Below are 27971 nucleotides of genomic sequence, written 5' to 3' on the forward strand. Positions count from 1 at the left end.
GCCAGAAACCAGGGCCAGTCGACACCTCTGTCCTCGTTCTCTTTTCAGAAAGGCAAAAACTTTTTTCCAATAAGGGGAAATCTAAGGACATGACTACCGTATGTGGAGCTGGGATCCAACGTAAGAGTTCCATCTCCAACAAAGAGGAGATATTCTTGGCGAAAATTTATTTAACAATTCGGGATATCTGCCATCTCGTTAAAATTTTGTATTGAGTTTCAAGTATATTTGTAACTTATGAGGGTGCGTGAGTAGCCATGATAACTTTCGCCCACTGAATTGTCCCAGTGAGATCCAAAAGGTCACTCTCCCAGGCCTCCATGAAACGGGGTTTGTGGGTAAATTTATCTTTGATGAGTATTTTGTAAATATTAGATATAGTATGTTTGGGTGTGTTTTTAAGAGTACAGAGAGTTTCTAAGGGTGTGAGTGGACTGTTGACCCTAGATAGGGTACTCTGTTTGTGAAGAAGGGAGCGGAGTTGTATGCATCTCCAGTGTTCGCTTGCTGGAATTGAGACCTCCGTTTGGATTTCACGGAACTCTCGGATGTTACGATCCTTGATTAGATTACCCAGTCTTTGCTGTTTGGGCATCAAAAGGTATTCAAACTGTTTTAAGCTGGAGTCCAGGTGGAAAGTCAGCGTTGCTCAAAAATGAGGTCAGGGGTGAGATAATTGTGGAGATTTGACTTGCCCTAATCCTTTTCCAGCAATCTAGAGTGGGGCCAATGGTGAGGTGGGTGAGTTTAGGTATGGGTCTGTATTTCATAGTCTGTATGTTTTACACAAGGTATCCAGCTTCACAAATATTATGTGCATGGGTTAATAACAGGATACACTTTTATAAGATCTCTTTTTGAGTGTGTGGAGCTACAACTAAAACAATGATAACATGGCAGAGATGGAGGCCAGATACCAATCCCGGAGGACCAACTTTCACCTAGTTAAAGAGTAGCTAAAGAAACATATAAGTTGTAGAGGATGAATATCTAGCTTGCTTTACTCAAATGTCAAAATAGCATGCAGTGAGCAAAATCTAAATAAGTAGAGCTGTCATATTTCTGCAAAAATTTGACACATTGCTAAATTACTGGCTTTAGTAGCAGTAGAGTAGCTTTTTTTTTTTCTTTTCTTTTTTTTTTTCATTTTGCATCATTTGCTTGTTCATACGTTACATAACAGCAGTTTTCTTCATCTGGAGAACAGCCCCTTGCACAGTGAGCTCAGACTATGGAACTGACTGTATAAAGTAGCTTTCAATTCAAATGTGTCAACATTTTCCAGTAGTCTAGGTTGTGTTTTGGAATGTATGCAATTTTATAGAGGTTCTCTATTTTAAATTTAGTTCATCCCCTTTCAGTTAACTTCCAGGCTTTCTTAATCACATAAGAAATAAATATCAGACATTATTCTGTGTTTCTCCCTCATCCTATGAGGAGGACACTGCTACATTGTGGTTGAGGTGAGTGCGTTGGAGCTGGGCACTTAATGATTAACTTCTGAAGACTGTAGCTCCTCCCTTCTCCCATTTCAGTTTAAGTGCCAAAGGAGTTGGTGAAATTTTGTTCTATGGGTTTCAGAATTTTAATGTTTACTTAACTTTTGTTTTATTTTTACAGGGTAATTAAGTAGATACTGTGATCGTGGTACTCTGACATCTCACCTCTCTTCTCCCACATATTAGGATTGCACTGGAGATGGGGTCAGAAACACAATAGTTCTGTGCCGATGAGATCCCCATATATCTACCATTGAGAAGCGCAGGCTTTTTCTGTGTGGGTTACTGAGGCCATGGAAAAATGCCAATCAGCTTCTAGAGGGCTTGCAGACTATTCGGCTTAGGTTAGAGTTGCTCCCGTTGGCATAGCATATTAAAGAAGCATCAGAATACTTTGTTGATGCAGCTTTGGATGCAACTTCAACCAGCTCTAAGATCTTTGCTTTTCCTGTCACTGCTAGGCGAGCACTTTGGCTCCGGTCCTGGGACACAGATGTTGAGTACAAGAAGTCTTTGGAAGCCTTTCCGTTTGTAGGTGTATTTCCTATTAGACCAGAGCTTGACAAAGTTCAGACTAAAGGGGGAAAGTGCCCTTTGCCGGTCAACACATCTAAGCCTAAGGGACCAAGGTTTTTTTTATTGTCTCCTTTCATTTAAGGGACTTTTATTCAAGGGGCCAGTCTTTTGCTGCGCGAGGGGGATAGCAGAGGGGAAGACCGCCCAGGGCAAAAACCTTCTGAAAAACAAAGTACAATATGGGTTCTCTTCCCACCAAGGTCATGCTGCTGTGGTAGTCTATCTTTTGTTGTTCCAGGACCTTCAGGGCCCTCCACCCAAAAGATTTTTTTCCACTGACCTCTCCAAGGAAACTGCAAAATGGCTGGCTCACAGGAAGGCCATTGCTGCTCTCCTTCAGGAGTGATCATCCCTGTCCCAGAGAGGACTCAGGGGTTTTAATCAAACTTCTTTATTGACCAAAATCCAGACAAGTAATTTCAACCCATTTTGAATGATTAGAAATCCTACCTGGTTCCAAATCAAGGGATGGTGTTTCTGGGCCTAGTCTTCAGTAATCAAGATGCAAAGGGGTTTCCTTCCAGAAGAAAGGATCTGGACTCTCCATGTGTTGGTGAGAAGAGTTTTGGAACTAAGAAGTCCATCAGTTATTCTCTACATGAAGTTGATAAGGAAGATAGTCTTCGCATTCGAAGCAGTTAAGTACACCTGGTTCCACTCTTGGATGTTTTAGCTAGACCTCTTGAGAAAGTGGTTGAGGTCAAGTCTTTAGCTTTTCAGCAAATCACGATGTGCCTGGAGACATGTCTATCACTCAGGTGCTGGATAAGAGTGGACGAAAACAATCTCCCAATCAGCATTCTGGAGCTCAGAGTAGTGATGAGTGCTCTGACGGGCCTAGTATGTACTAAAGGGCAGGCCTGTCTGTTTTCAGTCAGACAACACCACTACGATTGCGTACATAAACTATCAAGGTGAAACCAAAGAATTCCCTAGTGATGAGGGAGACTTTCCGAATCTTGACATGGGCAGAACACTATTTGCCAGCGATTTTCACATTATACATTCCGGGTGTGAAAACTGGGAGGCAGATTTTCTAAGCAGGCACTCCATTGTCCCAGGAGTGTGGTCTCTTCATGCAAAAGTATTTGGTCTACTGGTGCAGAGATTGAGCTCGCCGGAGGTTGATATAATGGCCTTTCAGCACAGCAACAAGGCGCCCAAGTTTTGCTCCAGTGATGATGCCTTGGAACTTCAGGCTTGTCTGTCTCTTCCGCCAGTTCAGTTCATTTGCGTCTTCAAGAAGGCCAAGAGGGAGAGGGTTCTGTTGATTCTCACGGTTCCAGATTGCCCATGAAGAGCCTGGTATGCTGACCTTCTAAACAAGGTGGCAGGTTCAGGATAGCGACTTCCTCTGCAGGAAGATCTTCTATCTCAAGGTCTGTATAGACCCTCTTCTCAAGTGTAGCGTTCACACAGAGTGAGAAGCCCCCTAGGGAATCTGCTTACAAGATCACTGAAGTTGTATGGCACATCAAACAAGAGAGCTGGATCCTTTTGAAGGCTTTCTTGTTCTCCAAATGCTACTTCATTCACAGCAACCATATACAAAAGAAATGGAACATGTCTAGTATAATTCCGTTTTAATGTTAAAATGCATAAAACACAAATACAATGAAAGGACATAAGTCCTATTCACTCATACCTGAAAGTCTCTGTAACAGCACTAAATCAAAGGGTATAGATGGTAGTCCCAGGTGAATAAACCTCCTGCTGCTGTAGGCAAACTGGTGCAAGAGAGCAAACACAAATCACCGCTGATCCAACGTGTTTCGATTCCCGACTGGAATCTTTATCAAAGTGGTTTTCCTGAAAGTATCTAGGCTGCATGATTCTTCACATCAGCGCCAACCTCTGTCAGTTCTATTTCTAACTTAGAAAATTACATTTCTTCTAGCCCTTTCTTCCGCTAGATGGTTTTCAGAATTGGGGACACTGTCCTGCATGTCTCCCTTCTTGATTTTTCATGATGGCAGTCTTTCACATGACTCCCAGGTAGTGTCAGGTTTCAAGACTATAGCTAGATGGATCAGGTCCACTATTCAGCATACTTAGTTCTGGTCATCCTGTTCCATAAAGTGTATCTGCTCACTCCACTAGATCAGACCGTGTTTCTTGGGCGGTGTGTCGCAGGGCTTTGGGTGAACAGTTATGTGGGTTAGCCACGTGGTACTCTGTCCATATATTTAAAAAAATGTTGCCATTTTCATGTTTTCCAAAGTTTCTAGCTTTGGAGAGAAAGTGTTGCTTTCAGCCGCTTCTTGAGCATTCCCTCCCCTAGGAGCAGCATTGGAATATCCCCAAGGTAGCAGTGTCCCCAGATAGGAGGATTTTCATACTTAAGATAAATTCATTTCTCGAAATCCATTTGGGAGACAGTGTGTCTACACTCAGGGCCTGGTTCATTAAAGAGCATAAATGTCAATACTTTGCATGTTTTGCGCAAAAAAAAAAGTCTGTGCATGCCCAGAACCGGACCATGTGCCAGAGAATGCAGAAATGTCCAATTCATCTTCGAGCACAAAGGACCCTTACTACAATTTCAGGAGTGGAATGAGCAAATGCACGTAATCAATGTACAGTAAGGGCATGCCAAGCTCGAGCGCACGCAGCAACGTCCGATTCATGCTATGGGCATCTCAAAGGTACATGATTTTCAGATGTAACACTTATACCAGCTACAGGTCTGGTCAGGGCCGGATTAAGGGAATGGAGGCCCCTGGGCTAAGGGGGCCTCCATTTCCCCGTGATCCGAGCCGCCCTTCCCCCTGGGCACTTACCTCCTTCTCCTGGCATTGCAGTCCCTCCCCGGTGCGCTGTACGCTCTTTACTGAGGAGGTCTCGTGAGAGTGAGATCTCCTCAGTAAGGAGACTACAGCGCGCCGGGGAAGTACTGCAGTGAAAGTGCTCAGCAGCATTGATCGAGCCGGGGGCGCCCCCGCCCCCGACCGATCAATAATGCTGTTGAGCACTTGTAAGGGCCCACTGGATGCCCGAGGCCCCTGGGCTGTAGCCCAGTTAGCCCTAGGGTTAATCCGACCCTGGGTCTGGTGTAAGTGGCGAGTACTAGTGATGACAGCTGTGTATGCGTGCTAGAATATGAGTGCATTTAGAAGCAACAGTAAAAATGTATTTTATGTAGAGTAGAACATTAAGAACATCCTAATAAGTATATTTAAAAAATGTTTTGTCATTACTTATATTTTATATTTAATATTAGTACCAGGTGACATTAATATTTTTATTTTTCTGTGCGTTCATTTGTGATTTGATATTTCACATATATATTTGACGCATCCTGCAATGTCTTGCCTGTTAGAATAGAGCAGACCTAGACCCGTATTCATCAACAGACGTATCTTCAGTTCCCCTCCTTGTTAAATACGGACGTGCGTATACCAGATGTGCATATGTTTCTTTGTTTGTATTTTAAAACGAACATTGTTTTGCGTTTGTTAATGAATCAGGCCCTTAGTGTTCAGTTCTGTGTGTTGTTTGGACGGTGTGTTTCGTTAATATTCTTGTGTTTACTCTATCCTTTGTGGTTTAGCAATGTATGAACTGAGAATGGGTGGTGGTGGGAGAGGGGAGGAATTTCAGAAGTTAACCATTAAGTGCCTAGCTCCTGCGCCGTCATCCCAACCCCAAGGTAGCAGTGCCCCGCCAATATATTCAAAGAAATGTTTTTACAATATGTATAAAGGTCCTCTCTTTTTTGACATTTCTGATAATTGATACTGGCCCTTTCCTTTGAAAAGCCTGGAACACACTGCACCAGCTAATTTGTGAAAATTGTACAATAATACAAAATTCCAACTATTTTAGCTAAGTTGCCCTAAATTCCATGTAGCAGTTTTGGCTTGACAGAAATCCATAGACATGTAGAAATCAACCCTGGTGAGCCACTCCTTTTGGTTAGGGGTGGCTAAGGATCTCCAGTGTACTTGGACAACCACTTTTGCAGCATTAATTAGGTTTCTAAGTTTGGATATGTTATACTGGGATATCGGGATATCTATAAGGTTAAAAAGCCAAGTATAGTCCATCTGGTATAGGCCTGCCTATTGTCTCCATTGTGAGCTCTTTGACTTTGAGCCAGAAGGAGGCTAATCTTGGGCAACTCCACCAAATGTGCAAATGTGACCTGTGTCTGATCCACACCTCCAGCAGGAACCCTAGACACCAGGATGCATTTTGCACAGTTGGGAGGGACATCTGTACAACCTGGAGAGGATCTTAAACTGTGTTTCAACCACAGGGTGGCTAAAAGGGAAAGCCATGGTGAATTGAAATATTTTCAGTTTCTGACCTCCCTATCTCACAATTCCATTATTTTGCATAACTTTGGTAATGAACCATCCAAATTTGCAATTAACATTTTGTAGATAGTGGAGATTGTGCGTCTGGGCTCCTGAGATGTGTAACAAGGATCCTCAAAGATGGTCAGTTTCTTCCCTGCCCCCGCAAGAATGGTCTTTTCTACAATGTAGTGTCTAGCTTGCAAATCTAGCCAGTGTTCGGAAAAGGGGAGATTCAGTCTCTCCTGTAAGTCAGGAAAGATGCATATCCTTCCATTGTCATTCAGCTGACCACACCTGACCACTTTCCCATCTAACCATAGTTGGGAAAACCCCCTGGCTGTAGCCCTGGCAGGAAGTCTGGATTGTGGGTCAGGGCAGTGAGAGAAGACAATTGGGAAGATATGTATTTTAGTGTCCTTAACCTGGTCCAGCATTGGTGGGTAGTGCCAATCGTGGGATATGCAGGGCAGCTTGGTGAGCCATGGAAGGAGAATAGGGAGGGACCCTCATGACCCTCTTTTGGAAGTTTGATAAAGGGAGGGGATTCTTTGTGTGCAGACAGGACCCAGTCCCATGCAAAGCTGGAGCAGTCAATTCCCAAATGAGTGGATAAAATCAATGATTTTTGTGGGGTTATTCCAAGCTTTACGTTCATTTATTCTGATTTATCCTGATTTATATTCATAAATAAAACATAGCCCTCATTAAGAGTTAGGAGTTAAGCTAGGTACTCACTAAAGGTTTATCACCCAATTATCATATTGATCAGATGATAAACTTCTGCTAGGTTCAATATTACATTACTGTGTACGCTCCCACAATTCTGTTTTATCGAACCAAACCACATTGTATTGTTTTGTTTGATTTTATAAACAGACTGAAAATCTCTATAAATGGTGGAAAGATGTCAGCCAAATTCTGAAGTGTGTATGCACTCACGACTAGCAGTGTAGGTAGATCTCTATAGAGTTTACAGAGTCACGATCTTTTCAGCTGTTTGTTATGTCAGATGAAGAGCACAAATCTGAAGGTAAATTGTGTAAAATCGTGTAAGTGTGTACATATGAATCAGTATGCTGATCAGGACTTAGTCGTTGATAAAATCATTAAATATTGGGAGAAACTTTCTGTAGTGTGTACCCAGCTTAACTCCAGCTGGAAAGTGCATTTGTGTACTTTGGCAAAACCATGTTGCACTCCAGGTGCTGACAGATAAGAGTTGGGAGAAGGGAATATACGAGCTCAATTTAAAATCAAAATGTGAAAATAAATCTGCACAGTATTTGTGTGCTGCATGCAGAAGCAGACAGTATTTTAAAAACAAATGAATTGCATTTGCACCCCTTGCAAAACAACATTGTTTGTCCAGGTGCAAATTTGCACCTAAATCTAAATGAGGCCCATAGTATTTTAACATTTTGATTCACTAAATAACACACTTCTAGTTAATCAGCATATTAAAACAATCTGACTTTTTATCAGCCCCTCAGCAATTGAATAGTGCAGCTCTAGTGTAGGGAGATGTACAAGTGGATATACGTCATATTATTAGATTTATTGGTGATTGGACAGCATGAGTGGAAGATTGTCTTATAGTTGGTGGTGTGATTTTCGGAAAAAAAACCAAATGACTGCAAGATGGAGTATGAAAAAAACCTTAGTAACCAGCAACATCAAATTTATCCTTGCCCCCTACAGCTCCATCCTCTCCCTCGCCAAACAATCGTTCTTTAAGTCCCTCATTTCTTCTCAGTCCTCAAATCCCCCCTGCCTCTTTGCTACATTTAACTCTCTTCTCTCCCCTCCCCCCTTCCCATCCCGCTATCCCTCTCTGCCACCGACTTTGCCTCCTTTTTCTCCTCCAAAATTGAGGCTGGATATCTTTCTTGGATCATTCTCCTGCTACTTCCATTGCTCTGCCTTCCTCTAACAACCAACTCTGGTGCTCCTTTCGCCCTACTTCGGATGAAAAAATCCACTCCCTCGTTCTTTCCTCTCCCACCTCTACCTGCCACCTGGATCCCATCCCCTCTCAACTCCTCTGCACACTCTCCCCTACTGCCTGCTACTACCTTGTTCATCTCTTCAATCTATAACTCTCCACTGGCATCATCTCCTCTTCCTTTAAACATGCCCTTATCTCTCCCATTCTCAAACAACCCAATCTTGACCCCACCTCACTTGCTAACTACCGCCCCATCTCTCTTCCCTTTGCCTCTAAACTACTCAAGAGGATAGTCTGTAACCGCGTCACTCAGCACCTCTCGGAAAATTCCCTCCTTGATCCTCTTCAATCTGCCTTCCACCCCCTCCATTCCACTGAAACCGCCCTGGCCAAAGTTACTAATGACCTCAACTTGGCTAATTCTAAGGGCCACTTCTCCCTACTCATCCTCCTGGTCCTCTCAGCAGCCTTCGACACCGTCGACTACCCCCACTTGTTGTAGATACTTCTTACTCTCTTCCTCTTTGGCTCTGTGCTTGCTTGGTTCACCTCTAATCTCACCAACTGCTCCTTCTCTGTATCCATTTGTGGTTCATCCTCTACCCCATCTGCCCTCTCTGTAGGAGTTCCTCAGGGTTCGGTTCTTGGTCCTCTACTCTTTTTACTCTACACTACTTCCCTGGGTGGTCTCATCACCTCTTTTGGACTCCAATATCACCTGTACGCTGATAACATTCAGCTGTACATCTCTTCTCCTGATCTTTCCTCCCTTCTGCTCTCTCGTGTATTTGACTGCCTTTCTGCCACATCCTCGTGGATGTCTTCACGTTTTCTCAACATTAACATTGCCAAAACTGGACTCATTGTCTTCCCTCCGTCTAGATCTTCTTCCCATCTTGATCTCTCTATCATAGTTAACAATACCACTATCTGATCTTATCTTATAACGCTGCTGCGAGACTCATCTTCCTCTCCCGCCACTCCTCTTCTGCCTCGCCCTACACTGGCTTCCTTTCCCCTACAGAATCCTATTCAAACTCCTCACCCTCACCTACAAGGCCCTCTCCCACTCCACTGCTCCTTACATCTCCAACCTCCTCTCTACTCACACCCCATCCCGTTCCCTGCGATCGGCCAATGACCGTCTCCTCTACTCCATTCTGATCACCTCATTCCACTCCAGAATCCAATATATCTCCTGGGCTGCCCCCCTCCACTGGAACAACCTCCCTCGCTCCATCTGACTGTATCTTAATTTGCGCACCTTTAAACGGGCACTTAAAATTCACTTCTTCCTCATAGCCCACCAGTCATCCACCTAACATGCTCTCCATGCCAGATTTCCTCACCTCTCTCTTCCCCTGTCCCGCCTCTCGCTTCTCTTGCAATTGACTCCCTATTGTGCCTCATGTTTGTTTCCCCTCCCTTTAAGATATAAGCTCTCACAAGCAGGGCCCTTGTCCCTCCTGTCTCTCTACCTATTCTGCTCCATCTTCAATGTGCTAGCTATGTTTGGAGCTTTGAAGTCCTAGTATTTTTGTTTATTGTTCTGTATGTTTCTACCCTGTAAGGTTCATTGTCTGTATTTTGTACGGCGCTGCAGAAACCTCGGGTGCCATACAAATAAAGATTATTAATAATAACTTGGAATAGCAATTTATGAGGCACACAGGATAGATTTAGAGTCGTGAAGAAGAGCAGGTATTGATATAAAGTTATACTCTACTTTGCCCCTTTTCTCCAGACATTTGATGGTTTTGTCTCTCCTATTGTAAGCTTGCTCTTTGACTATTAATAATCAGTCTTGTTTTATTATAATGCTTGTTGGCAATTGTATCATGCTGCCCAGTATGCTGGCGCTATGTAAATAACATTACTTATAATTTTATCTGTTTTATTGGTCTGCAGAAACTGTCTTTTGGCATCACCAAAGACCTACATTGTCTGCACTGCCACAGCAAGCTCAGCATGTTTATTGAAGCTGCCACATTTCAAAAGCTTGAAAGTTATCCGAGGAAAGTCAGCGGTATGTTACATTCTCTTACATAAGTCTTTGCTTTGCATAGCAGAATGCAAAGACTTGAGCAATTGTTCAAGATAAATGGTTTGGAAATAGAAGTCTAGGGGGTAAATGTATTAAACAGTGCTTTTTTGTAAAGGCAAACTTGCCTTTACAAGCCATTGCCGCTTTAAATTTTACCTGCAAAGTCGCTGATTTCCGGCGAGTTGAAAAAATCGGACTTTCATACATTTACCCCCATGTGTGATATTAGATAACATGTTTAGTAAACATATAGATGCCATTTTATTATAATCGTGTAAGGGACAGTTCAGGAATTTTGCAATCACAGAAGTGTTGTTACAGGTAATAAAGATCTGCATGGCAATAACAGGAAGAAGGCCGTGAAAGATCCTTCAATAAAACCTGGGAAACCTCTTATTGACCAAGGGACTTGTAGACATTATCGAAAGAGCTGTCGATGGCTAAGGTGAGCTGGAAATGCACAGAATCTTAGACTTGGTTGATAGCAATAAAACAATTGGTCCATATGGTCAGCTTATTTGTATGCCTATTACATTTTGATAACTCCTCTCTGAAATGATTCTAATTTATCAGTGTCTGTTTGAATCTAGGCTGTACAAATCTCGATACAATAAGGTGATGTTTTACCAGAAATGTATAATTATTACTTTTTATATATTGCCAACATCATACACAGCACTGTACAATCAGAATGTTTATCAATGGCCCTGCCCCAATGGAGCCACACCCATAATGTTGCAATATGATCTCATTGTGTTTACTATTAACAACTGCACAACCTCTTGGCTAATCATTACATGAAAAGAGAGAGACATATTTGCTTGTATATGGTGGACTTATTGATACCTAGCTAATATAAATCATAATGACCTTTATTCCATAACACAATCCTGCAACTTGAAACAAAAGCGTAAGATCATAAAAACAAAGGACAGATATGTGAAAAAAGATATATGAATATTTTGAGTTAAAGCATTTTTGATGCAGGGACCAGCTGTACCATTTACTTATTGAGCGTCGGGGTAATCTTGTATAGGTAAATGTCAGACACTACGTCCTTGTATATATTGGTATTTAATATAACAATTATTTCATGAATTAGCCTATATTTAATTGTATGGTCTTGAAAGTAATTCACTATTTAGGGCTATTTTCTGTACTATACACATAATGTGTTTTCCTCTTGGGTTTTCAGTATTGTCTGTAATGCACTGCATTATATTTAAATAAGGTGTTCCTTATTTATTATCAATCCAGGTAGTATAACCTCCTCACATAAGCAGGTGTCTAGTAGTCTTAAACTTTATCCAGTCTCTGCTCACATTGGGTTGGGGACATGTAGTAAAGTATATGGCAAAATAACAGATATTCCTTACATGTGTAGCTCACTAGCCTTTCCAGTTGTGTGGCCAGTGTTGCTCACAGGTTGAATAACCTTGCACAATATCACCAATTTGATTAAAACTGATCACTTGTTTTTCAATTCCAGCCTACTTATGATTTCCAGAATGCTGCTGCATATGTCAGATATGTCTAAATGGCAGTCCCTAAACCTAAAGAGTGGATAATCTTTTCTTGTACTGATCAAAATCTAGAATACCCTATGGTTGTAGTGAAACAAGGGTGGTACGTAATATCTCAGTCCCTTTAGCAGCTGGAGAAATGTATCCCACCTATTTAAATCACACTTTCTCACATTTATATTCCAGTTATCACAATTATATAACTCATTGCAAGGTTTTATTTATCTTACTATATGGGAATATTATCTGCTTTATAATTATGAAGTAATATTAGATTATAAATTTCTGAATGCTATGTATTATAGGATATTTATGATATGGTAATCCTCAGCCTAGTAGAATTGTTATTCATGTTATAAGTCAGTCATCATATATCTGTTCTGGTGTAAAGGAATAGGAGTACTGTGGGATTTCTATTGTCTTGGTAATACAACCCCTTGGATGCAGGCTTTTCCCACTGCTTTACTACATTGTTTATTCATCTTTGTTGCCTGAATCAGAACTCTGAGGTCCCTTTACTTTATTGTTGATATTACCATATATTTTGAATCTGAATATTTCAGGTAATCTTAAAATCACCTCATATTTTGCATCGGTTACATTTGCTATTTATCAGGACTGGAAACTGTGCTGCCCTATGTGATTTGATGCTGATGATACATATATATATATGATACAGATCTAGTTATGTTAATTTTCCTGTTTCATCTTGGCTAATGCAAGTATAACACATGATATTTATTTAGGTCTTTCTCAGTCCCCCTGCATAGACACTCTCTCGTTTGCACACAGTGAGTCCATAGCAATAAGTTTAGGCTTCCACTTTTATAGACATAGCAGCCGTTAGATGCTAAAGGGCTGACAATGCGGGAGAGATCGAACTGACGCAGACTCACCCTGCCCTCCCGCCAATCTAGCTGCTTGCACTGTGGTCATTTAACCAATACAACCCTTTCTAGCTGTTTCACATCCTTCACAATCCAGTTCATTTTACTCACCCTCACTTACAATGTCATAAACAACACCACTCCTTCATACATCTGAAAACTCCTCTCCTCATCACACTCTTAAGTCTGACCCTGACCTGTGCCTTGCCCACTCTGTGATAACTACATCTTATTCCTATGCTCATTCTATGTTCTATGCAGGAATTCCCTGCCACACCTGATCAGACTCTCCACAAGCCATCAAATCTTTAAACGCTCTCTGAAAGCCCAACTCTTTATTAGTCACCCGACTTCCACTTATACTACTGACACTGGTACGTCCTCACTATTGTCCCAATCTCCACTGCGAGATAAACTCACTCTTACTTCTTCAGCTCTAAGCTTCTTTGCCATTAGATTGTTAGCTTATCATAAGCAGGTCTCCCGTACCCTTTGTTTTATACTTTGTATGTCCCTGGTTTATGTATGCTATGTATTCTCCACTGTCCAGCACCGTGGAGAGTTGTGGCACCTTATGAATCAAAAATAATACATATTTGGTGGGAAATGAGAGTAGCCATACATGTCCAATAGTCTGTAACGGCACATTAACATTGTCACTGTTAAGCACATGATTTCCAATATGGTCCTTCTGCTTGTGTATGATTTGAGAGATCGTGGGTGCGTGATTCAAATGCTGTCTCTATCTGATTGTTTCCCTGCATTTCCTTGTTCCCACTACTGTTTCTCTCCCTATGCCAACAACTCTCTCACCCTCTTTGTTAATCAGTAACCATTTCATTTGCATCTGCACTTACCCACAACATGGTCCTAGTTTTACCCAGTTTCCACTATAACCAAAACATTTTAAAAAGCTTTTTTCTTACAACTAATGCTTCATCCCTGGCAATGACTGGGGCACTGTTGCTGGTATGTATCTATAGTTGTGTAGCATTGTCTGACTATCTTTTTCCATGTAACAGTTTAGCTATTCATCCCCGTCCCTTTCTAACATCTTAAATGGCAGATTTCCATGCTGTGGGAAAGCCTATCCATGTGATCTTTGTCACGATGAAGCTGAAGACCATGAGATGGAGTTGGCTACACGCATGTTATGTGGTTTTTGTGCTAAAGAGCAGGTGAAATTTTACTTTTATTCTCAGGAAAAATATTGATGTTGCATATGGCAGATGTGAGTTATATTTACTACAACCTCCAATTTACACCTGGAGAGTCACAGGTTTGCCAGACCTGCTGTATGCAATAAACACAATATCCAATATATACTACAGTATACTTTCAAATATATAATCTTTCCTCCTGGCTAATTTGCACAGTAAGGATGGTGTCACACAAGAGATTTGTGTGCTTACGTTTAACCTCAGGAAATTTGCATTTATGCTGTTGACTCCTCTCCATATAAGGCCGTGTAAATGCTGAGATCCTCTGACATAAACATGGATACGTTGCATGCAGCATCTGTACTGCTTATCAGTTTGTAAAGTAGCACCAAGTTCCTAGGTAGAAAATTTGCAAGTGGATTGTGCAAGCCTTCATTTTCATTCTCTCATGCAATTCTTTCTTCCCCCTCACATTACCCTCTATTTTTTGTCCCTGCTGTCTTGAAACATTTAATTTTCTCTTTTATCCAATCAATGCAGCCATATAATAATGGGAAACCTTGCATTTCATGTGGGAACATGATGAATAAGAACATCCAGTCTATTCACTGGGAGGGAGGTCAAGGCTGCAGAAACAAGATCAAGATGTCCAGGTATGCCCATGACTACAGCTGCAGAACACAATACATCTGTGACAACACTATTCTCACCCACATGTAATGTACTTCTCCCTAGTGAGGGCCAGGCTATGCTGACCATTTCAAATTGTCATATTATGCTTCAAAATCCCTTTCACTGTAGGGAAAGTAGAATCTATGTCCCTAGTGAAAGGGATTTTGAGTGACAGGTGAGCTGGTCATGTGACTGGCAGGGTTGGAAGGTGATTGGTTGGATTCCCTACATTGCAAAGAGACAGTGAGAGAGACTGAGGAGGAAATAAGGAGGACAATTGTACACAAGGTAACATTGCAAAGATAGTTTCATTGGTACTATACATATTTTTTTTTCAAATGTATTACACGTTTACTATCACTTGGTGAACCGCCTACCCCACCCCAAACAAAGTCTAGATCCGCCTCTGGTACTGCCACCCACTGTACTATATCAGAATTAACAGCAAATACTGCTACTTGCAGCCAGAACGAATGCTAGGTACTGGGGGAGTGAAGGCTTGATATCACTACATATCCGCTGTGCTATGCCATAGTTAAACCCTGCTCTGTCCATTACACCTGCTCAGGTAGAATGCTTATATATTCTCTTTATTGACTTGAAACTTGTAGGAAGGACAGACAAAAATACAGAAGCAACTCAAAGACTGTGTCACGGAAGAAAGTAAGCAAGAAGTAACTAACTCTCACAACAGTCCGGTAAGAAAACAAACACAAAAACGTCATTAACCAAGTATTGTTTCAGTGTGTTAACCCTTCATCACTATAAGAGGAAGGTGTAAAGATGTATTGTATTTCCGTTGAGAGTGTAATGAGTGGTATAAAAATTGGAATGTTATCTTTTTATCTTTGAGTCACCTTAATCACACCTAAATTTGTGTTCACACCAAACCAGTAAAAAACACAGAGTGATGCCAGCAGCAGTAGCTTAGACTGGTAGCTGCAATTTGAAGGGAGAGTACAGAGTGGAGTCCTCGTGAAAAATCTTCTTCTGTCACTAGGCAATGTCAGGCTGGGCTTGTGACACCTGCAGAGTGGGGATCCCTTGTCATAATGTCAACCACCACGGGGCACAGGCCCATAAATAAATAAATGTGGCCCTCCCCTTCTAGGAAAAAAGTGCAGGGTGTTGAAAGCACTAGGGCTCCTCCCAACACCCATGCCTGGGAGGTGTTGGAGTAATACATAGTTAATATAGAAATATCAGCATTTTCTCCTGTTGCATTACTAGTCCTACCATTGTAGAACTACAAGTGCCAACATACCGAAGCTTGTAAAAATCCATCTTATCAGTAATACAATGATACAGAACTACAAGTAACATCAAGGGCCCTCTGGGACTTATAGTGTACCAGGAATAAAATACTGCTAAATAAAGAAATTGACACCATTAGAAAATATTGTATTGAAAATGAACACTCCCACACACACACTATTTTAAAAAATAAATTAGTCATCTAAATCCAGGGGATCCTCTTCTTTCTTCCAGTTTTTAATCCAAAAAAACAAACCTATACCCAACGAGTACATGCTTCTTGCAGAGCCATGAAGCGAATGACAGGCCTAAGCCTGTATGTTTCTAATCAACACAAAGCGTTCCCCGTGCTGTACAGTCTAACGCTAGTTGACGTTATGCCAGGGTGACCCCACGCTGCAGGTTTCTCTGTTATAGTGTCACCAGCCCAGCCTGTCCTTTCTAAGTGCATGTAGCGCCTCTTTCTGAGGATCCCTCATAGTTCATATACCAGCCAAGACTATGAGAGCTGTTTTTGGAGATGGAGTCGGGGAGCACGGTATTTCAAACGTTTTTCTTGTTTTACAAAGAAAGATGCCATTCATCATCATCATCATCATCAAGTTGATGATGAACGGCATCTCAAACTTAAAGCGTATCTTAATGTGCTTTAAACTTATCTTCATGCGGACCATATATGTGTTTAATTTGAATCGTAAGATTCGCTTTTTTGCAACATAATTTACGCTTGTGCTTTTGATGCAAATGAGTGGATCTCTAAATTAGCTCCATTGTGTTTGGTTGTCTATGCAATCACTACAGTCTCCTACCTTGAAACATTGTTTAGTAAAGTAACATCATATCCACCTAGTGGCTGCATCCCCATATCAGGAGTCCATTCAAACCTCTGCAGTTTTTGTCCAGTTTTAATATATTTTGATATAGAGATGATAATTCAGCGCTTGAACTAATGTACGTGTTAGTGACTATAAGTACATGAGTGTGACTACATGAGTAGATAAACAGCAACATTTAATCTATTCACATATACATAACATAAAAACAATGGTTCCAACAGGAGGTGCTGAGGAAAGATAGTGTCCAAATCAAGTGAGGATAATATCCAAATCCAGTCAAAATATCCATTAGTACTTGTAAAGTCTAAACCGGCTTCGGATGAAGAGAGATGGTATAGTTTTTGTAAATAGTAAGGACCGTAGAATCAGGGCTGCCAAGAAGAATTCAGGGCCCGGGTACAACAAATTCATGGGGCCCCCCTCATAGTCAAATAAGCCCCAAAATTTTTTTGCGCCGCCTTACGGCGGCGCAAAAAAATTTAGATGTATGGTCATGCATTCAGGGGCGTAGCTAGCCAAACGGCGGTGCAAAAATTTTGGGAGGTGTGGTCATGCATTTTGGGGCGTGGCAAACGTGCCATTGGGGCGTGGCTAACATAAAAACCACTAGGCTCTCAATTCGCCGGAGCGTCACATATGTTCAAGCACTCCTGACTTTCAGGACATCTACCACCACAGTGTAGTATACAAACAATGCAGTGTGTACACAAACAGTTCAGTCTTGGCCTACACCTTACATTGGGCACAACATTCACCAAAAATTGGTATTGTCCCTACTAGAATCACAACATTTCACACACTGTGCTGCTCTCTCCTACCTGTTCTTCTCACTTTCTCCACCTGTGGCTGCTGGTTTCTTTAGTTGTGGCTTGTCCGGATCCAGAAATGTTGAAGGACCTATTTTGAAAAAAAAATGGCTACATTTAGAAAATTACAGCCAGCCCCGGCGTTAAATCAATAGCACCCACGATTAATAATTAGGCCTTCCTCCAGCCCCAACATTAAAATAATACTATTTACATTTAATAAATAAACCTATTTCACTTCCTGCAAACAGCCCCAGCAATACCTATTTCCCGCAACCATCACTGCCATTAAATAATTCATAGTCACATTTAATAAATAGACCTCATTCTCCCTAAACTCACCCCAAGATTCAATAGCCCCCAAACCACCCCATCTTAAATTAATAGTCCCTACTATTAAATTGCCTCACCATCACCCTACAAACAAAATAGCGCCCATTAATTAGCCGCCACCTACCTCACACACACTACATTGCAACAAGCCCCCTGTGCCATCACACACACAATACTGTGCCCCTTCATCACAACTACACTGTACCCCCTTATGCTCACACTGCGACCTCCATGCTGCTTTTCCCCCTTCTTTTTTACTTTGTGCCTCTCTCCCACTTTTTTTATTCCTCTGTTCCTCTCTCCCACTTTTTTCCTCCTCTGTTCCTCTCTCCCACTTTTTTTTCCTCCTCTGTTCCTCTCTCCCACTTTTTTTTCCTCCTCTGTTCCTCTCTCCCACTTTTTTTCCCTCCTCTGTTCCTCTCTCCCACTTTTTTTCCCTCCTCTGTTCCTCTCTCCCCAATTTTTTTTTATTCCTCTGTGGCTCTCTCCTTTTTTTCCTCCTCTGTTCCTCTCTCCCACTTTTTTTCCCTCCTCTGTTCCTCTCTCCCCAATTTTTTTTTATTCCCCTGTGGCTCTCTCCTTTTTTTCCTCCTCTGTTCCTCTCTCCCACTTTTTTTTCCTCCTCTGTTCCTCTCTCCCACTTTTTTTCCCTCCTCTGTTCCTCTCTCCCCAATTTTTTTTTATTCCCCTGTGGCTCTCTCCTTCTTTTCCTCCTCTGTTCCTCTCTCCCACTTTTTTTTCCTCCTCTGTTCCTCTCTCCCACTTTTTTTTCCTCCTCTGTTCCTCTCTCCCACTTTTTTTCCCTCCTCTGTTCCTCTCTCCCCAATTTTTTTTTTATTCCCCTGTGGCTCTCTCCTTTTTTTCCTCCTCTGTTCCTCTCTCCCACTTTTTTTTCCTCCTCTGTTCCTCTCTCCCACTTTTTTTCCCTCCTCTGTTCCTCTCTCCCCAATTTTTTTTTATTCCCCTGTGGCTCTCTCCTTTTTTTCCTACTCTGTTCCTCTCTCCCACTTTTTTTTCCTCCTCTGTTCCTCTCTCCCACTTTTTTTTCCTCCTCTGTTCCTCTCTCCCACTTTTTTTCCCTCCTCTGTTCCTCTCTCCCCAATTTTTTTTTATTCCCCTGTGGCTCTCTCCTCTGTTCCTCTCTCCCACTTTTTTTTCCTCCTCTGTTCCTCTCTCCCACTTTTTTTCCCTCCTCTGTTCCTCTCTCCCCAATTTTTTTTTATTCCCCTGTGGCTCTCTCCTTCTTTTCCTCCTCTGTTCCTCTCTCCCACTTTTTTTTCCTCCTCTGTTCCTCTCTCCCACTTTTTTTTCCTCCTCTGTTCCTCTCTCCCACTTTTTTTCCCTCCTCTGTTCCTCTCTCCCCAATTTTTTTTTTATTCCCCTGTGGCTCTCTCCTTTTTTTCCTCCTCTGTTCCTCTCTCCCACTTTTTTTTCCTCCTCTGTTCCTCTCTCCCACTTTTTTTCCCTCCTCTGTTCCTCTCTCCCCAATTTTTTTTTATTCCCCTGTGGCTCTCTCCTTTTTTTCCTCCTCTGTTCCTCTCTCCCACTTTTTTTTCCTCCTCTGTTCCTCTCTCCCACTTTTTTTTCCTCCTCTGTTCCTCTCTCCCACTTTTTTTCCCTCCTCTGTTCCTCTCTCCCCAATTTTTTTTTATTCCCCTGTGGCTCTCTCCTTTTTTTCCTCCTCTGTTCCTCTCTCCCACTTTTTTTTTTATTACTCTGTGGCTCTCTCCTTTTTTTCCTCCTCTGTTTCTCTGTCCCCTTTCTTTATAGTACTGTCCCTCCCTGTTTTCCTCCCCTTGCCTCTCCGTTTCTTTACTTACCTTTTGTCAACTTCTTTCTTTTCTTTTCTGCTCTTCTGTCTCCTCTTCTGTCTTCTTTCTTCCTGCTGGCTGCGGCGCTCCTCACTGACTGACAGGCGTGACTTGATGACGTCACGCCCGGCAGTCAGTGTGAATGGAGGAGAGGAGGGACACGGCGCCGCGCGATCACGTGAGTATTTTTTATTTTTATTTTTTTTTCTTCCAGCTCCCATGAACCCTTCCCCCCGCGGGAAAAAAAATAAAAAAAGTTTTAAAAAAAATAGCGCAACAGAGAAAAATAATAAAAAAATAAAAATAAATTTAATTAGCAGCGAGGGCCCGGCCCGGGCCCCCTGGCATGGCCGGGCCCGGGTAAACTGTACCCGCTCCCCCCCCCTCTCAGCGGCCCTGCGTAGAATATACTTGCAGTTTGTTGTTCCAAACATGGGTCACGTCTGTATGGCACGAATCGGAGCGATAGTAGCCGACTACACTATCTCAGTTCGCTTCTCGCATCTTGCTCCTACTAATACCCGGACCCCTGAAATTAACACACGGTCATCATATCATCCCCACCCAGGAGACCACGCAGATCGGCACGCTCAGACAGGCAAAAGGTCAGGGCAGGCAGCGAACATGAGTAATACAAAAACAGGGAGATCAAAGGGCACAGGAGTTCAAGCAGAGTCCAGAGTCAAGCCAGGGGTCAAAACAAAGGTCAAACAGAGGATAAGCAGTGTAACCAAAGAGCAATCCACAGCATGAACGCAATAACCAGTAGGGAGACTAAGCCCTCCCTGCCTTAAATTACCTAATAAACCCAAGGAGGCCAATAATTAATTTAAACCTATTTGCTCACCTGCCCGGCTGCCCCAGATGCTGGGATATGGCTCTACCTGTAATAGCGGGCAACGGTCAGGACGGAGCTCCTGGAAGTGACATCCCAGCTGTAGGCATGGCAGCTGGGTCATAGTGAGAGTGGGCGGCGTCCACAACACTGCAGTGAAACATTACTTTGTCTTCTCTCTCTGTTTCCTGCACAAATGGTTTGGTCTGACTCCCGCTTGTGTGTTAGAGGCTAGGCGGAAGTCACAATGAGCCATAAATTGGTCTCTCTGGCTCTGCATGAAGTACCAGCAGCCACTGATCACAAGTCCTGTATCTTTTGCTCTAGTCGAAAGGGAACTTTGTACTGGTATGTTTTAGACATACCCCTAACAATGTTGTACATCAAGCTCTGCATGACAACTTTCTTATACAAAATGATTCCTTTTTTATTTTTGAAACTTTTTATAGTCATGAATTCTGTTATCATGGAAAATACTACATAACTGAATAAAAATGACTGCACTACAAAGCACTATTACCCAACAAACCTCCAGTATTGTCTACCTTCCCATAACAATTGACCCCAACCATTAACAGACATCTCCACCTGACTGATCTTATTTAGTAGAAAGATATATTTTTTCTGAGGTCTTACCTGGTCTGTTAACTATATTTAGTTTTGTTTTGTTTTTATCTTCAGTGTCTTGTGAAGTCCTGCATTTGATGAAAGATGAGATCAGAGTACGGGAAGCGAGGAGTCCCCAGTACATACCAAAGAATGCAGAACACTTTAGTAATGACATGAAGTTCTCAATGTGGAATAGAATCATCCTCCAACAACTCCATTTCCTTTTACATCTTTTGCTTTTGCTAATTACAATACACATTATTAAAATATGTCCAACGAAGACTCTAAATACAATTGAGCTTCTAACCGCTTCATGCCAATAACAATAATGAAAGCTTACTGCCCATATTCAGTTACTCCCATTACCGTAATGTAATGAAGTGAGACAATGCTACAGTAATATTCTATTCATTGCTACAGTTTGATTTATTTTCGTGTTTGCTACCTTTCATCTTTCTCTGTAAAATTTGTTAATTTAAACTTAATGTAGATACTAAAGGATTGAACGAAATGTTTGGATTAGTAACATGCCACGGTAGCCCTGCAAGACCTCTAAAATTATGTCGATTTTTAAACACGTTTTATTGTCCTTTTGAGTAGAAAGAAGAGCACATAATATAAAACATATTAGATGAGTCTTGAGATGTTCCTACACAGCCACGGATGAATAGTAATTGATCAAGTCGTCATATACAAAAGTAACAGCTGCTTTTTCTTGTGACTAAATGAGAATTGGGATGATAAGCTGTCACCATTGTACAGTCCACTTCACTTTTGACATGGATCATGAAATAAAACTAAAACCCCTACTATTGTTGAAGCAGCATCAGCCCTTTCATAACCTTAGGCCTCATATACAAAAGCACTTTTAAAGTGTTTGTGATGCATCTCGTCTAAGAGATTAACTAACTCTAATTTTCTGAGCGTTCACAAACCGCTCCGCACCATGCAGTGAGGATGCTATAAAAGCACCTCTGTGTGTACCAGGTTCTTGTGCTTAAGTTAACAGGATGGATTTTAAGTTTATAAAAATAATAAACATATTTACTCTGCCCATAGAGGGTTGAGCCTGCACATGCACATTTCAGCCTGTGAAGGTAAAATTGTAAGGCTTTTTAAGAAACGGCTGATAATTACTATTATTTGACTGATGTATCCATGATAAAAAAAAATACATGCTGTGGACACAAGGTGGCAATGCAGCTTCATTGGAGCTAGATACTTTTGAAATACCAATAGGAAATAAAAAAAAACAATTATATTCAGATTAACAAAAATGTGAATGCTTTCAATTGTTTAATTATTCACGGAATAGCTTTAAATATTTTAGAATTCCTCAACACTGGGATCCCCTGAATTACCCATTTCCAAATGACCCAGCTGCAAAAAAATAAAAAGTGTTTTTACTATGAGGCCTTAATGCTAATATTTTACCCCATGGACTTGAGCCACTGGTGCCCCTGGGGTCCTACAACACACAGCCCCTGCCCATACCACCACTGAGTACCTGAGTCATATTTCTGTTATTAAGCCACTGGCTGCTTTTGTTCTAGTAAGACTGCAGACCTCACAAAGTAGAATGCTTTTGTACTGATTTGTGGGTCTGTCTGAGTTTTGAAATAGCTAGTTCCAGAGATGTGAAATGCTACACTGTGCTATAAATAGTAATTGAGTGCAGCATATTTTTGTTGCTTCTTATTGACTGATTTCTAACATTGGGATTCTGCGATTGGGAACTAAGTCCACTATATTAGTCAATTCATTAAAAACATTTGAAGCTGCCTTTAAACTTTGTCACTCAAAAGTATACATACATGTGACCACAATGTACATTGTCCAACCTATTACATGATCCCTATGGTGGAACATCCATTTTAGTATTACATACTTTACTCCTATAGTTTGTTTGTTTTTTGTAACTTTTTTTTGTCACTTGTCTTTCAATCAGGGGAGACATATCATTTAAAAACCTCAAGCAACTAGAAATGTGTGTGCGCAATAATTTGAATCAAAATATTTTATTAGTTTTTTGTACATACCAAGAGGAGATATACAGAAACAAATTAAATAAAAGATAAAGACAATACATAGCATAGCATAAGTCAGCCGTCAATCAAAGTTTGCAGGGAGATCACTGTGGGTAAGATAATATTTTTCTTCATACATAAGATGTACATATGGAGGCAGATCCAGATTATAAATAACCAAATGCCTAAATACATACATGAATACATGAGTAAATACAAGTATCACATGAGATCCCAAAACTTGTGTAAGCAAGATTGGTATCACATAGATCAAGCAAGACGAGGTTCACTTATTACATTAACTAAAATCAAGACCCACCACTCTCAATCTATGTCTTGATTCATACCAAACAGCCCAGATTTCATGGTATTTGTGTTCTGCCCGTCTTACAGTATAAGTGTATCTCTCATGATCCATGGTATCGTTTACCAAAGCCTTCCATTTATGAAAATCTGGTTTTACATTTGCAAGCCAGTTGCGTGCTATGATAACTTTTGCTAGAGTTATGGCTATAAAAACAAATTTGCAAAGAGTTACACTTAAGTTATCTTCAAGTGATATACCAAATAGGCATGACTTAGGCTCCATGGGGGGGATCCCCGGAACAACCTCACCAATACACTCCCATATTTTATTCCAGAAAGCGTATACCCCCTGACATTCCCATGTGTGCGCAATAATTTAATGCATGGGCATACATTCATATAAGGATGATAAATACATTTTATCACACAATGTCATATTACTCAAAAGACCAGGTAAAATGTTCTTATCCTATGCTGCGATAAATACAAACCATTGATCATAGGCAATCAAATAAAGTTTGTTACTATTTTTAGCTTATAAAAATGTTTACATATTAATTTGACAATGGAGCAAAATGAATTTAATGTTAAATACTGTCCTACACTAATAAACTTACTTGACACTTTTTTTGTTGTTTTATTTTTATTATTCTTAACCACTTTATTTTTTTAGAACTTTTATTAGGTTGAGTATGGTGACAACATAAAAAAAAAGAGAAAAAACAGTACGCGAAAGAGAAAGAAACAGAAGAGAAACAGTGCGCGCGAGCATGAAATTGAGAGAGCGCGAGAGAGGCCTTGTGAGAGCGAGAGAGAGACCCCGTGAAAGAGAGAGAGAGAAAGATGATTGAAAAGAAAAACAGAAACAAACAGAGAGAGCTGACTTGCTTGTGTAAGCTGAACGTATTCGAGAAGCTTCTGACTTTCTATGTTGGGCATCTTCCGTTACCTCCAAACTCCGCACTCATAATAGCAGCTTGGTGTTCTTTGTGTCTGTGCTATTGGCCAGCAGATGCAGACTCTAAGCATATACTAGAGTCTTTGCCTTTTGATAGGGTGACTCTGGTTCACACCTGGAACAAATCATTTGGGTTGCCATGGGTGGTAAGAGCTCTTTTCTGCCTGTTATCAACACTAAACCAAAGCAATCCAGGTTTACGTTCTTTCGTCCCTTCAGTAGGGCGAAGGTGGCTCCCACTATGGGGCAGTCTTCTTCCTCTGGGGGTGGTTTCAATAGGGCCTCTCAAGCCTGCAGAGACTATGATGGGGCCCCTCTGCTGCAGTTTCGCGATAAATGGCGGGCCTCAACTCTGAAAGCTTCGGTTCGTTGGTAGTCGCAAGGGGTTATCTCATTGACCCTGTAAAATTCCCACACCGCAGATTCTTCACCCCGGGTCTGCCCTACTGCAGACTCAGATGCAGGGAGCTCTGGGAGGCTATCCAGAAGCTCCTAAGAAGTCTCAACGAACGGGTTCTGGGCTTCAAGGTGTAGTTGTTATGGTCAGTAATTACAGGCATGAAATGAATTCCTTGCTATCCTGGCTCCACGTCCCAATTTGGGAGGGGCATTAATGTCTGCTAGGCTAGGCTTTGCAGTCCAGATGAACATTATCAGTTCCAGCACATTCAGCTGACTATGTAATTTCTGGAAGCACATGGTTGGATCTTCAACCTGCCCAAGTCTTCCTTGATTCCCGCGCAATGGATGTATTTTCTTGGCTCAGTGCATCAGAGGCTGTTCCTCCCGGAGGACAAAATTCTTTCAGTTCTGACCAAGACAGGGACCCTCCTGGCTAAGTGGGAAGTGTCCCTGCTCCGATGCGGAAACTGATTCGAACCATGGTACCTTTCGCTCACAGCCACTCCAGAGGGAGCTTCACCAAAAATAGTCCAAATCCACACTTCATTTAGACAGGCAGATCATCAGGTTGTGCACAGCAACACATCAGATCCTCCCTTGGTGTTTCACCAGGACGAATATTACCAAGGGTCAGTCCTTCCAATCGTGGTAGTGGACTTTGATGACCATGGATGCCAGTCTGTCCGTTTGATGTACAATTATAGGTCCTGTCCGGTTCCAGGGTCTCACCAGGAGGCAATATTGCCTATCAGTGTGCTGGAACTACAGGATCGGGGGGGGGGGATGCTGGTCAGCAAGCCACTTGCCGGCCAGAACCCCCTGGACAATACTACAGCAGTAACCTACCTGAAATATCAGGGGAGATCCCGCAGTGCCATGGCCATGAGGAAGATGGTATGAATCATATCCTGGGCGGAATGCCATTTTACAGCTAGTGATATCGGCCATATTATCCCGGGGGTGGAGAACTGGAAGACCAATTACCTCAGCTGCAAGATCCATTTGGGAGAATGGATTTGTTGGTGTGGCTACCGAAGTCCTGATTCTTCAGGCCAGGCTTTTCTCACACATAGTTGTGCAGACCATGATTAAGGCTAGGAAACCGTCTTCCGCAAATTACTACCATGTGTGGAAAGCCTATATTCATTGGTGTGAAGGTCTGAGTTTCACACTTCCCATTTTGCTCTTTATCACTTGCTATCCTTCATGCAGGAGGGTGTCAAGAAGGGTCTCCATCATGTTTCTTTGAAATTGCAGGTTTCAACACTCTCAATTTTTTTCCAGCGTAAGTTGGCAGTGCTGAATTTTGTGTACACATTCCTACAAGAGATTCTCTTTGCTCAACTCCCCTTTGTAAACCGTGTAGAGCTTTGGGACCTTAATTTGCTGCTATGGGCTCTTACTAGAGAGTCTTTTGAGCCATTGGATTCAGTTGATCTCTGTTATGTCACCTGGAAGGTGGTGTTCATACTTGCTACTATCTTCTCTTCTGCTCAGCGGATGTCTGATTTAGGGACGTTCTGCTGCACTCCCCCCAACCCCTCATTTTTGGTGTTTCATTCTGGCAGAGCATGCTTGCACTAAGCCCTCATTTGTACCGAAAGTGGTCTCACGTTTTCACCTAAACCAGGAGATTATCATTATGACGGTTTGTCATTGGTCTCAGGCTTCTGATGCGTCTTAGCAGCTTTTGGATGTGTTCCTGGCCCTCAGGTGCTATGTGGACCATACCTATTCATTTTGGCTTACATTCAAGCAGCTAGACCAGTGCAGATGGCCTTGAAGGCTCATTCGACCAGAGCTGTCGGTGCTTCTTGGGCAGCGTGACATGGAACTTCGGACAAACAGTTCTGCCTGGCTGCTACGCCTTTTACAAATTTAAGAAGTTGAAAGGCTTTGCGTCTCAGGAATGGTAGTTTTAGGTGCAAGATTTTATGCGCAACTATCCTTTCAACACTTTGAGATTTAAAGTGCCCTTGCTCCAAGTCTATCTACTATTACCCAAATAGAAATGGATTGTAAAGTGAGTAAAAAGTCCTCTTTTTCCGGGTCTTTTTTTTTTTTTTTCTTTAGAGCAATGTCTAACCAACTCTCATCAGGCCCATAGTCTCTAGCTTCAAATCTTATGCTAAAAATACCAAGTCACCCCTCTATATCCATTTCTTATATATATATATATATATATATATATATATATATATATATATACATACACACAAGTTAACCCGTGCATGATACTCATGCATTCTAGTCAAATCAAGCTACTTAAGGTGTTAAAAAGGTTCTTGTCATGCATTTGGGCCTAGCCCAGGCCTCCTCAGGGGAAGAGCGTTACTTCCTGACGCAAGCGCCCTTTTTTAACGTGGTTTTGTCCACATGTCACCACCTCATCATTCTTCTCCATCACCTCATCCTTCATTTTCATCGCCACATCTATCCAGATGTCTATCCAGACACAGGGATCTCTCTCAGCGGTCCTGAGTATCACACTCCTCTCACTCTGTCACCCCCGGCAACCACCAACCACTCCCAACTGTCACTTCTCCTTCAAGAAATATATATATATTTTTTTTAAATCTTTATAAACACTTTTAACAATTAACAAATTAAATTAACAAATTAAAAACATCTTAGTATACCAAATTTCAGCCCTTTCTGAATTTTTTTTCCACACACACTAAGAATTTAGTAGGTCAGTGTATAACTCCGCCCAGCAGGTGGCGCTGCAGCTTGGTTTTATTTTTTCCACACACACACAGACTAACACACGCCACTAGACATTTATATTATAGATATATATATCCAATCCATCTGGAATGTCCACATTTTGGTCTCCTACCTCATATGTTTAAACAAAATGCAGAAGTCTTAGGAAATGGTTTAAGAAGCATTGAGATGTGGCAGATTGATTATTATATATTTTCAAACTCGTGTTACTAAGACTTCTACATTTTATTTATAAATAGACCAGTTTTAGTTTGTTTTTGTGTGTGCTGCGGGATTATGATTGCTTTTTTTCTGTATAACCCCTTCCTTTTAAGTACTTGTTGACATATTTATGCAACCCCCTATCATCATCATTTATTTATATAGTGCCACTAATTCCGTAGCCCTGTACAGGGAAACTCACTCACATCAGTCCCTGCCCCATTGGGGCTTACAATCTAAATTCCCTAACACACAGACA

The 27971-nt window shown here is 41.6% G+C and overlaps 1 protein-coding gene across 1 annotated transcript in view; it reads left to right on the forward strand.

The window, feature by feature from the left end:
• LOC142152118 (uncharacterized) overlaps positions 1 to 24050 on the forward strand; it is a 38647-nt gene extending 14597 nt beyond the window's left edge. The window contains exons 8-13 of the mRNA XM_075208417.1: positions 10230 to 10347; positions 10687 to 10810; positions 13842 to 13953; positions 14476 to 14588; positions 15219 to 15305; positions 21164 to 24050. Coding sequence (XP_075064518.1) covers positions 10230 to 10347; positions 10687 to 10810; positions 13842 to 13953; positions 14476 to 14588; positions 15219 to 15285 — 534 coding nt within the window. The 3' untranslated portion in view covers positions 15286 to 15305; positions 21164 to 24050. The remainder of the gene's footprint in view (positions 1 to 10229; positions 10348 to 10686; positions 10811 to 13841; positions 13954 to 14475; positions 14589 to 15218; positions 15306 to 21163) is intronic.
• Positions 24051 to 27971: the final 3921 nt, after the last annotated feature.

Source organism: Mixophyes fleayi, chromosome 4, assembly GCF_038048845.1.
Source record: "Mixophyes fleayi isolate aMixFle1 chromosome 4, aMixFle1.hap1, whole genome shotgun sequence".
NCBI classification, from domain to species: domain Eukaryota; kingdom Metazoa; phylum Chordata; class Amphibia; order Anura; family Limnodynastidae; genus Mixophyes; species Mixophyes fleayi.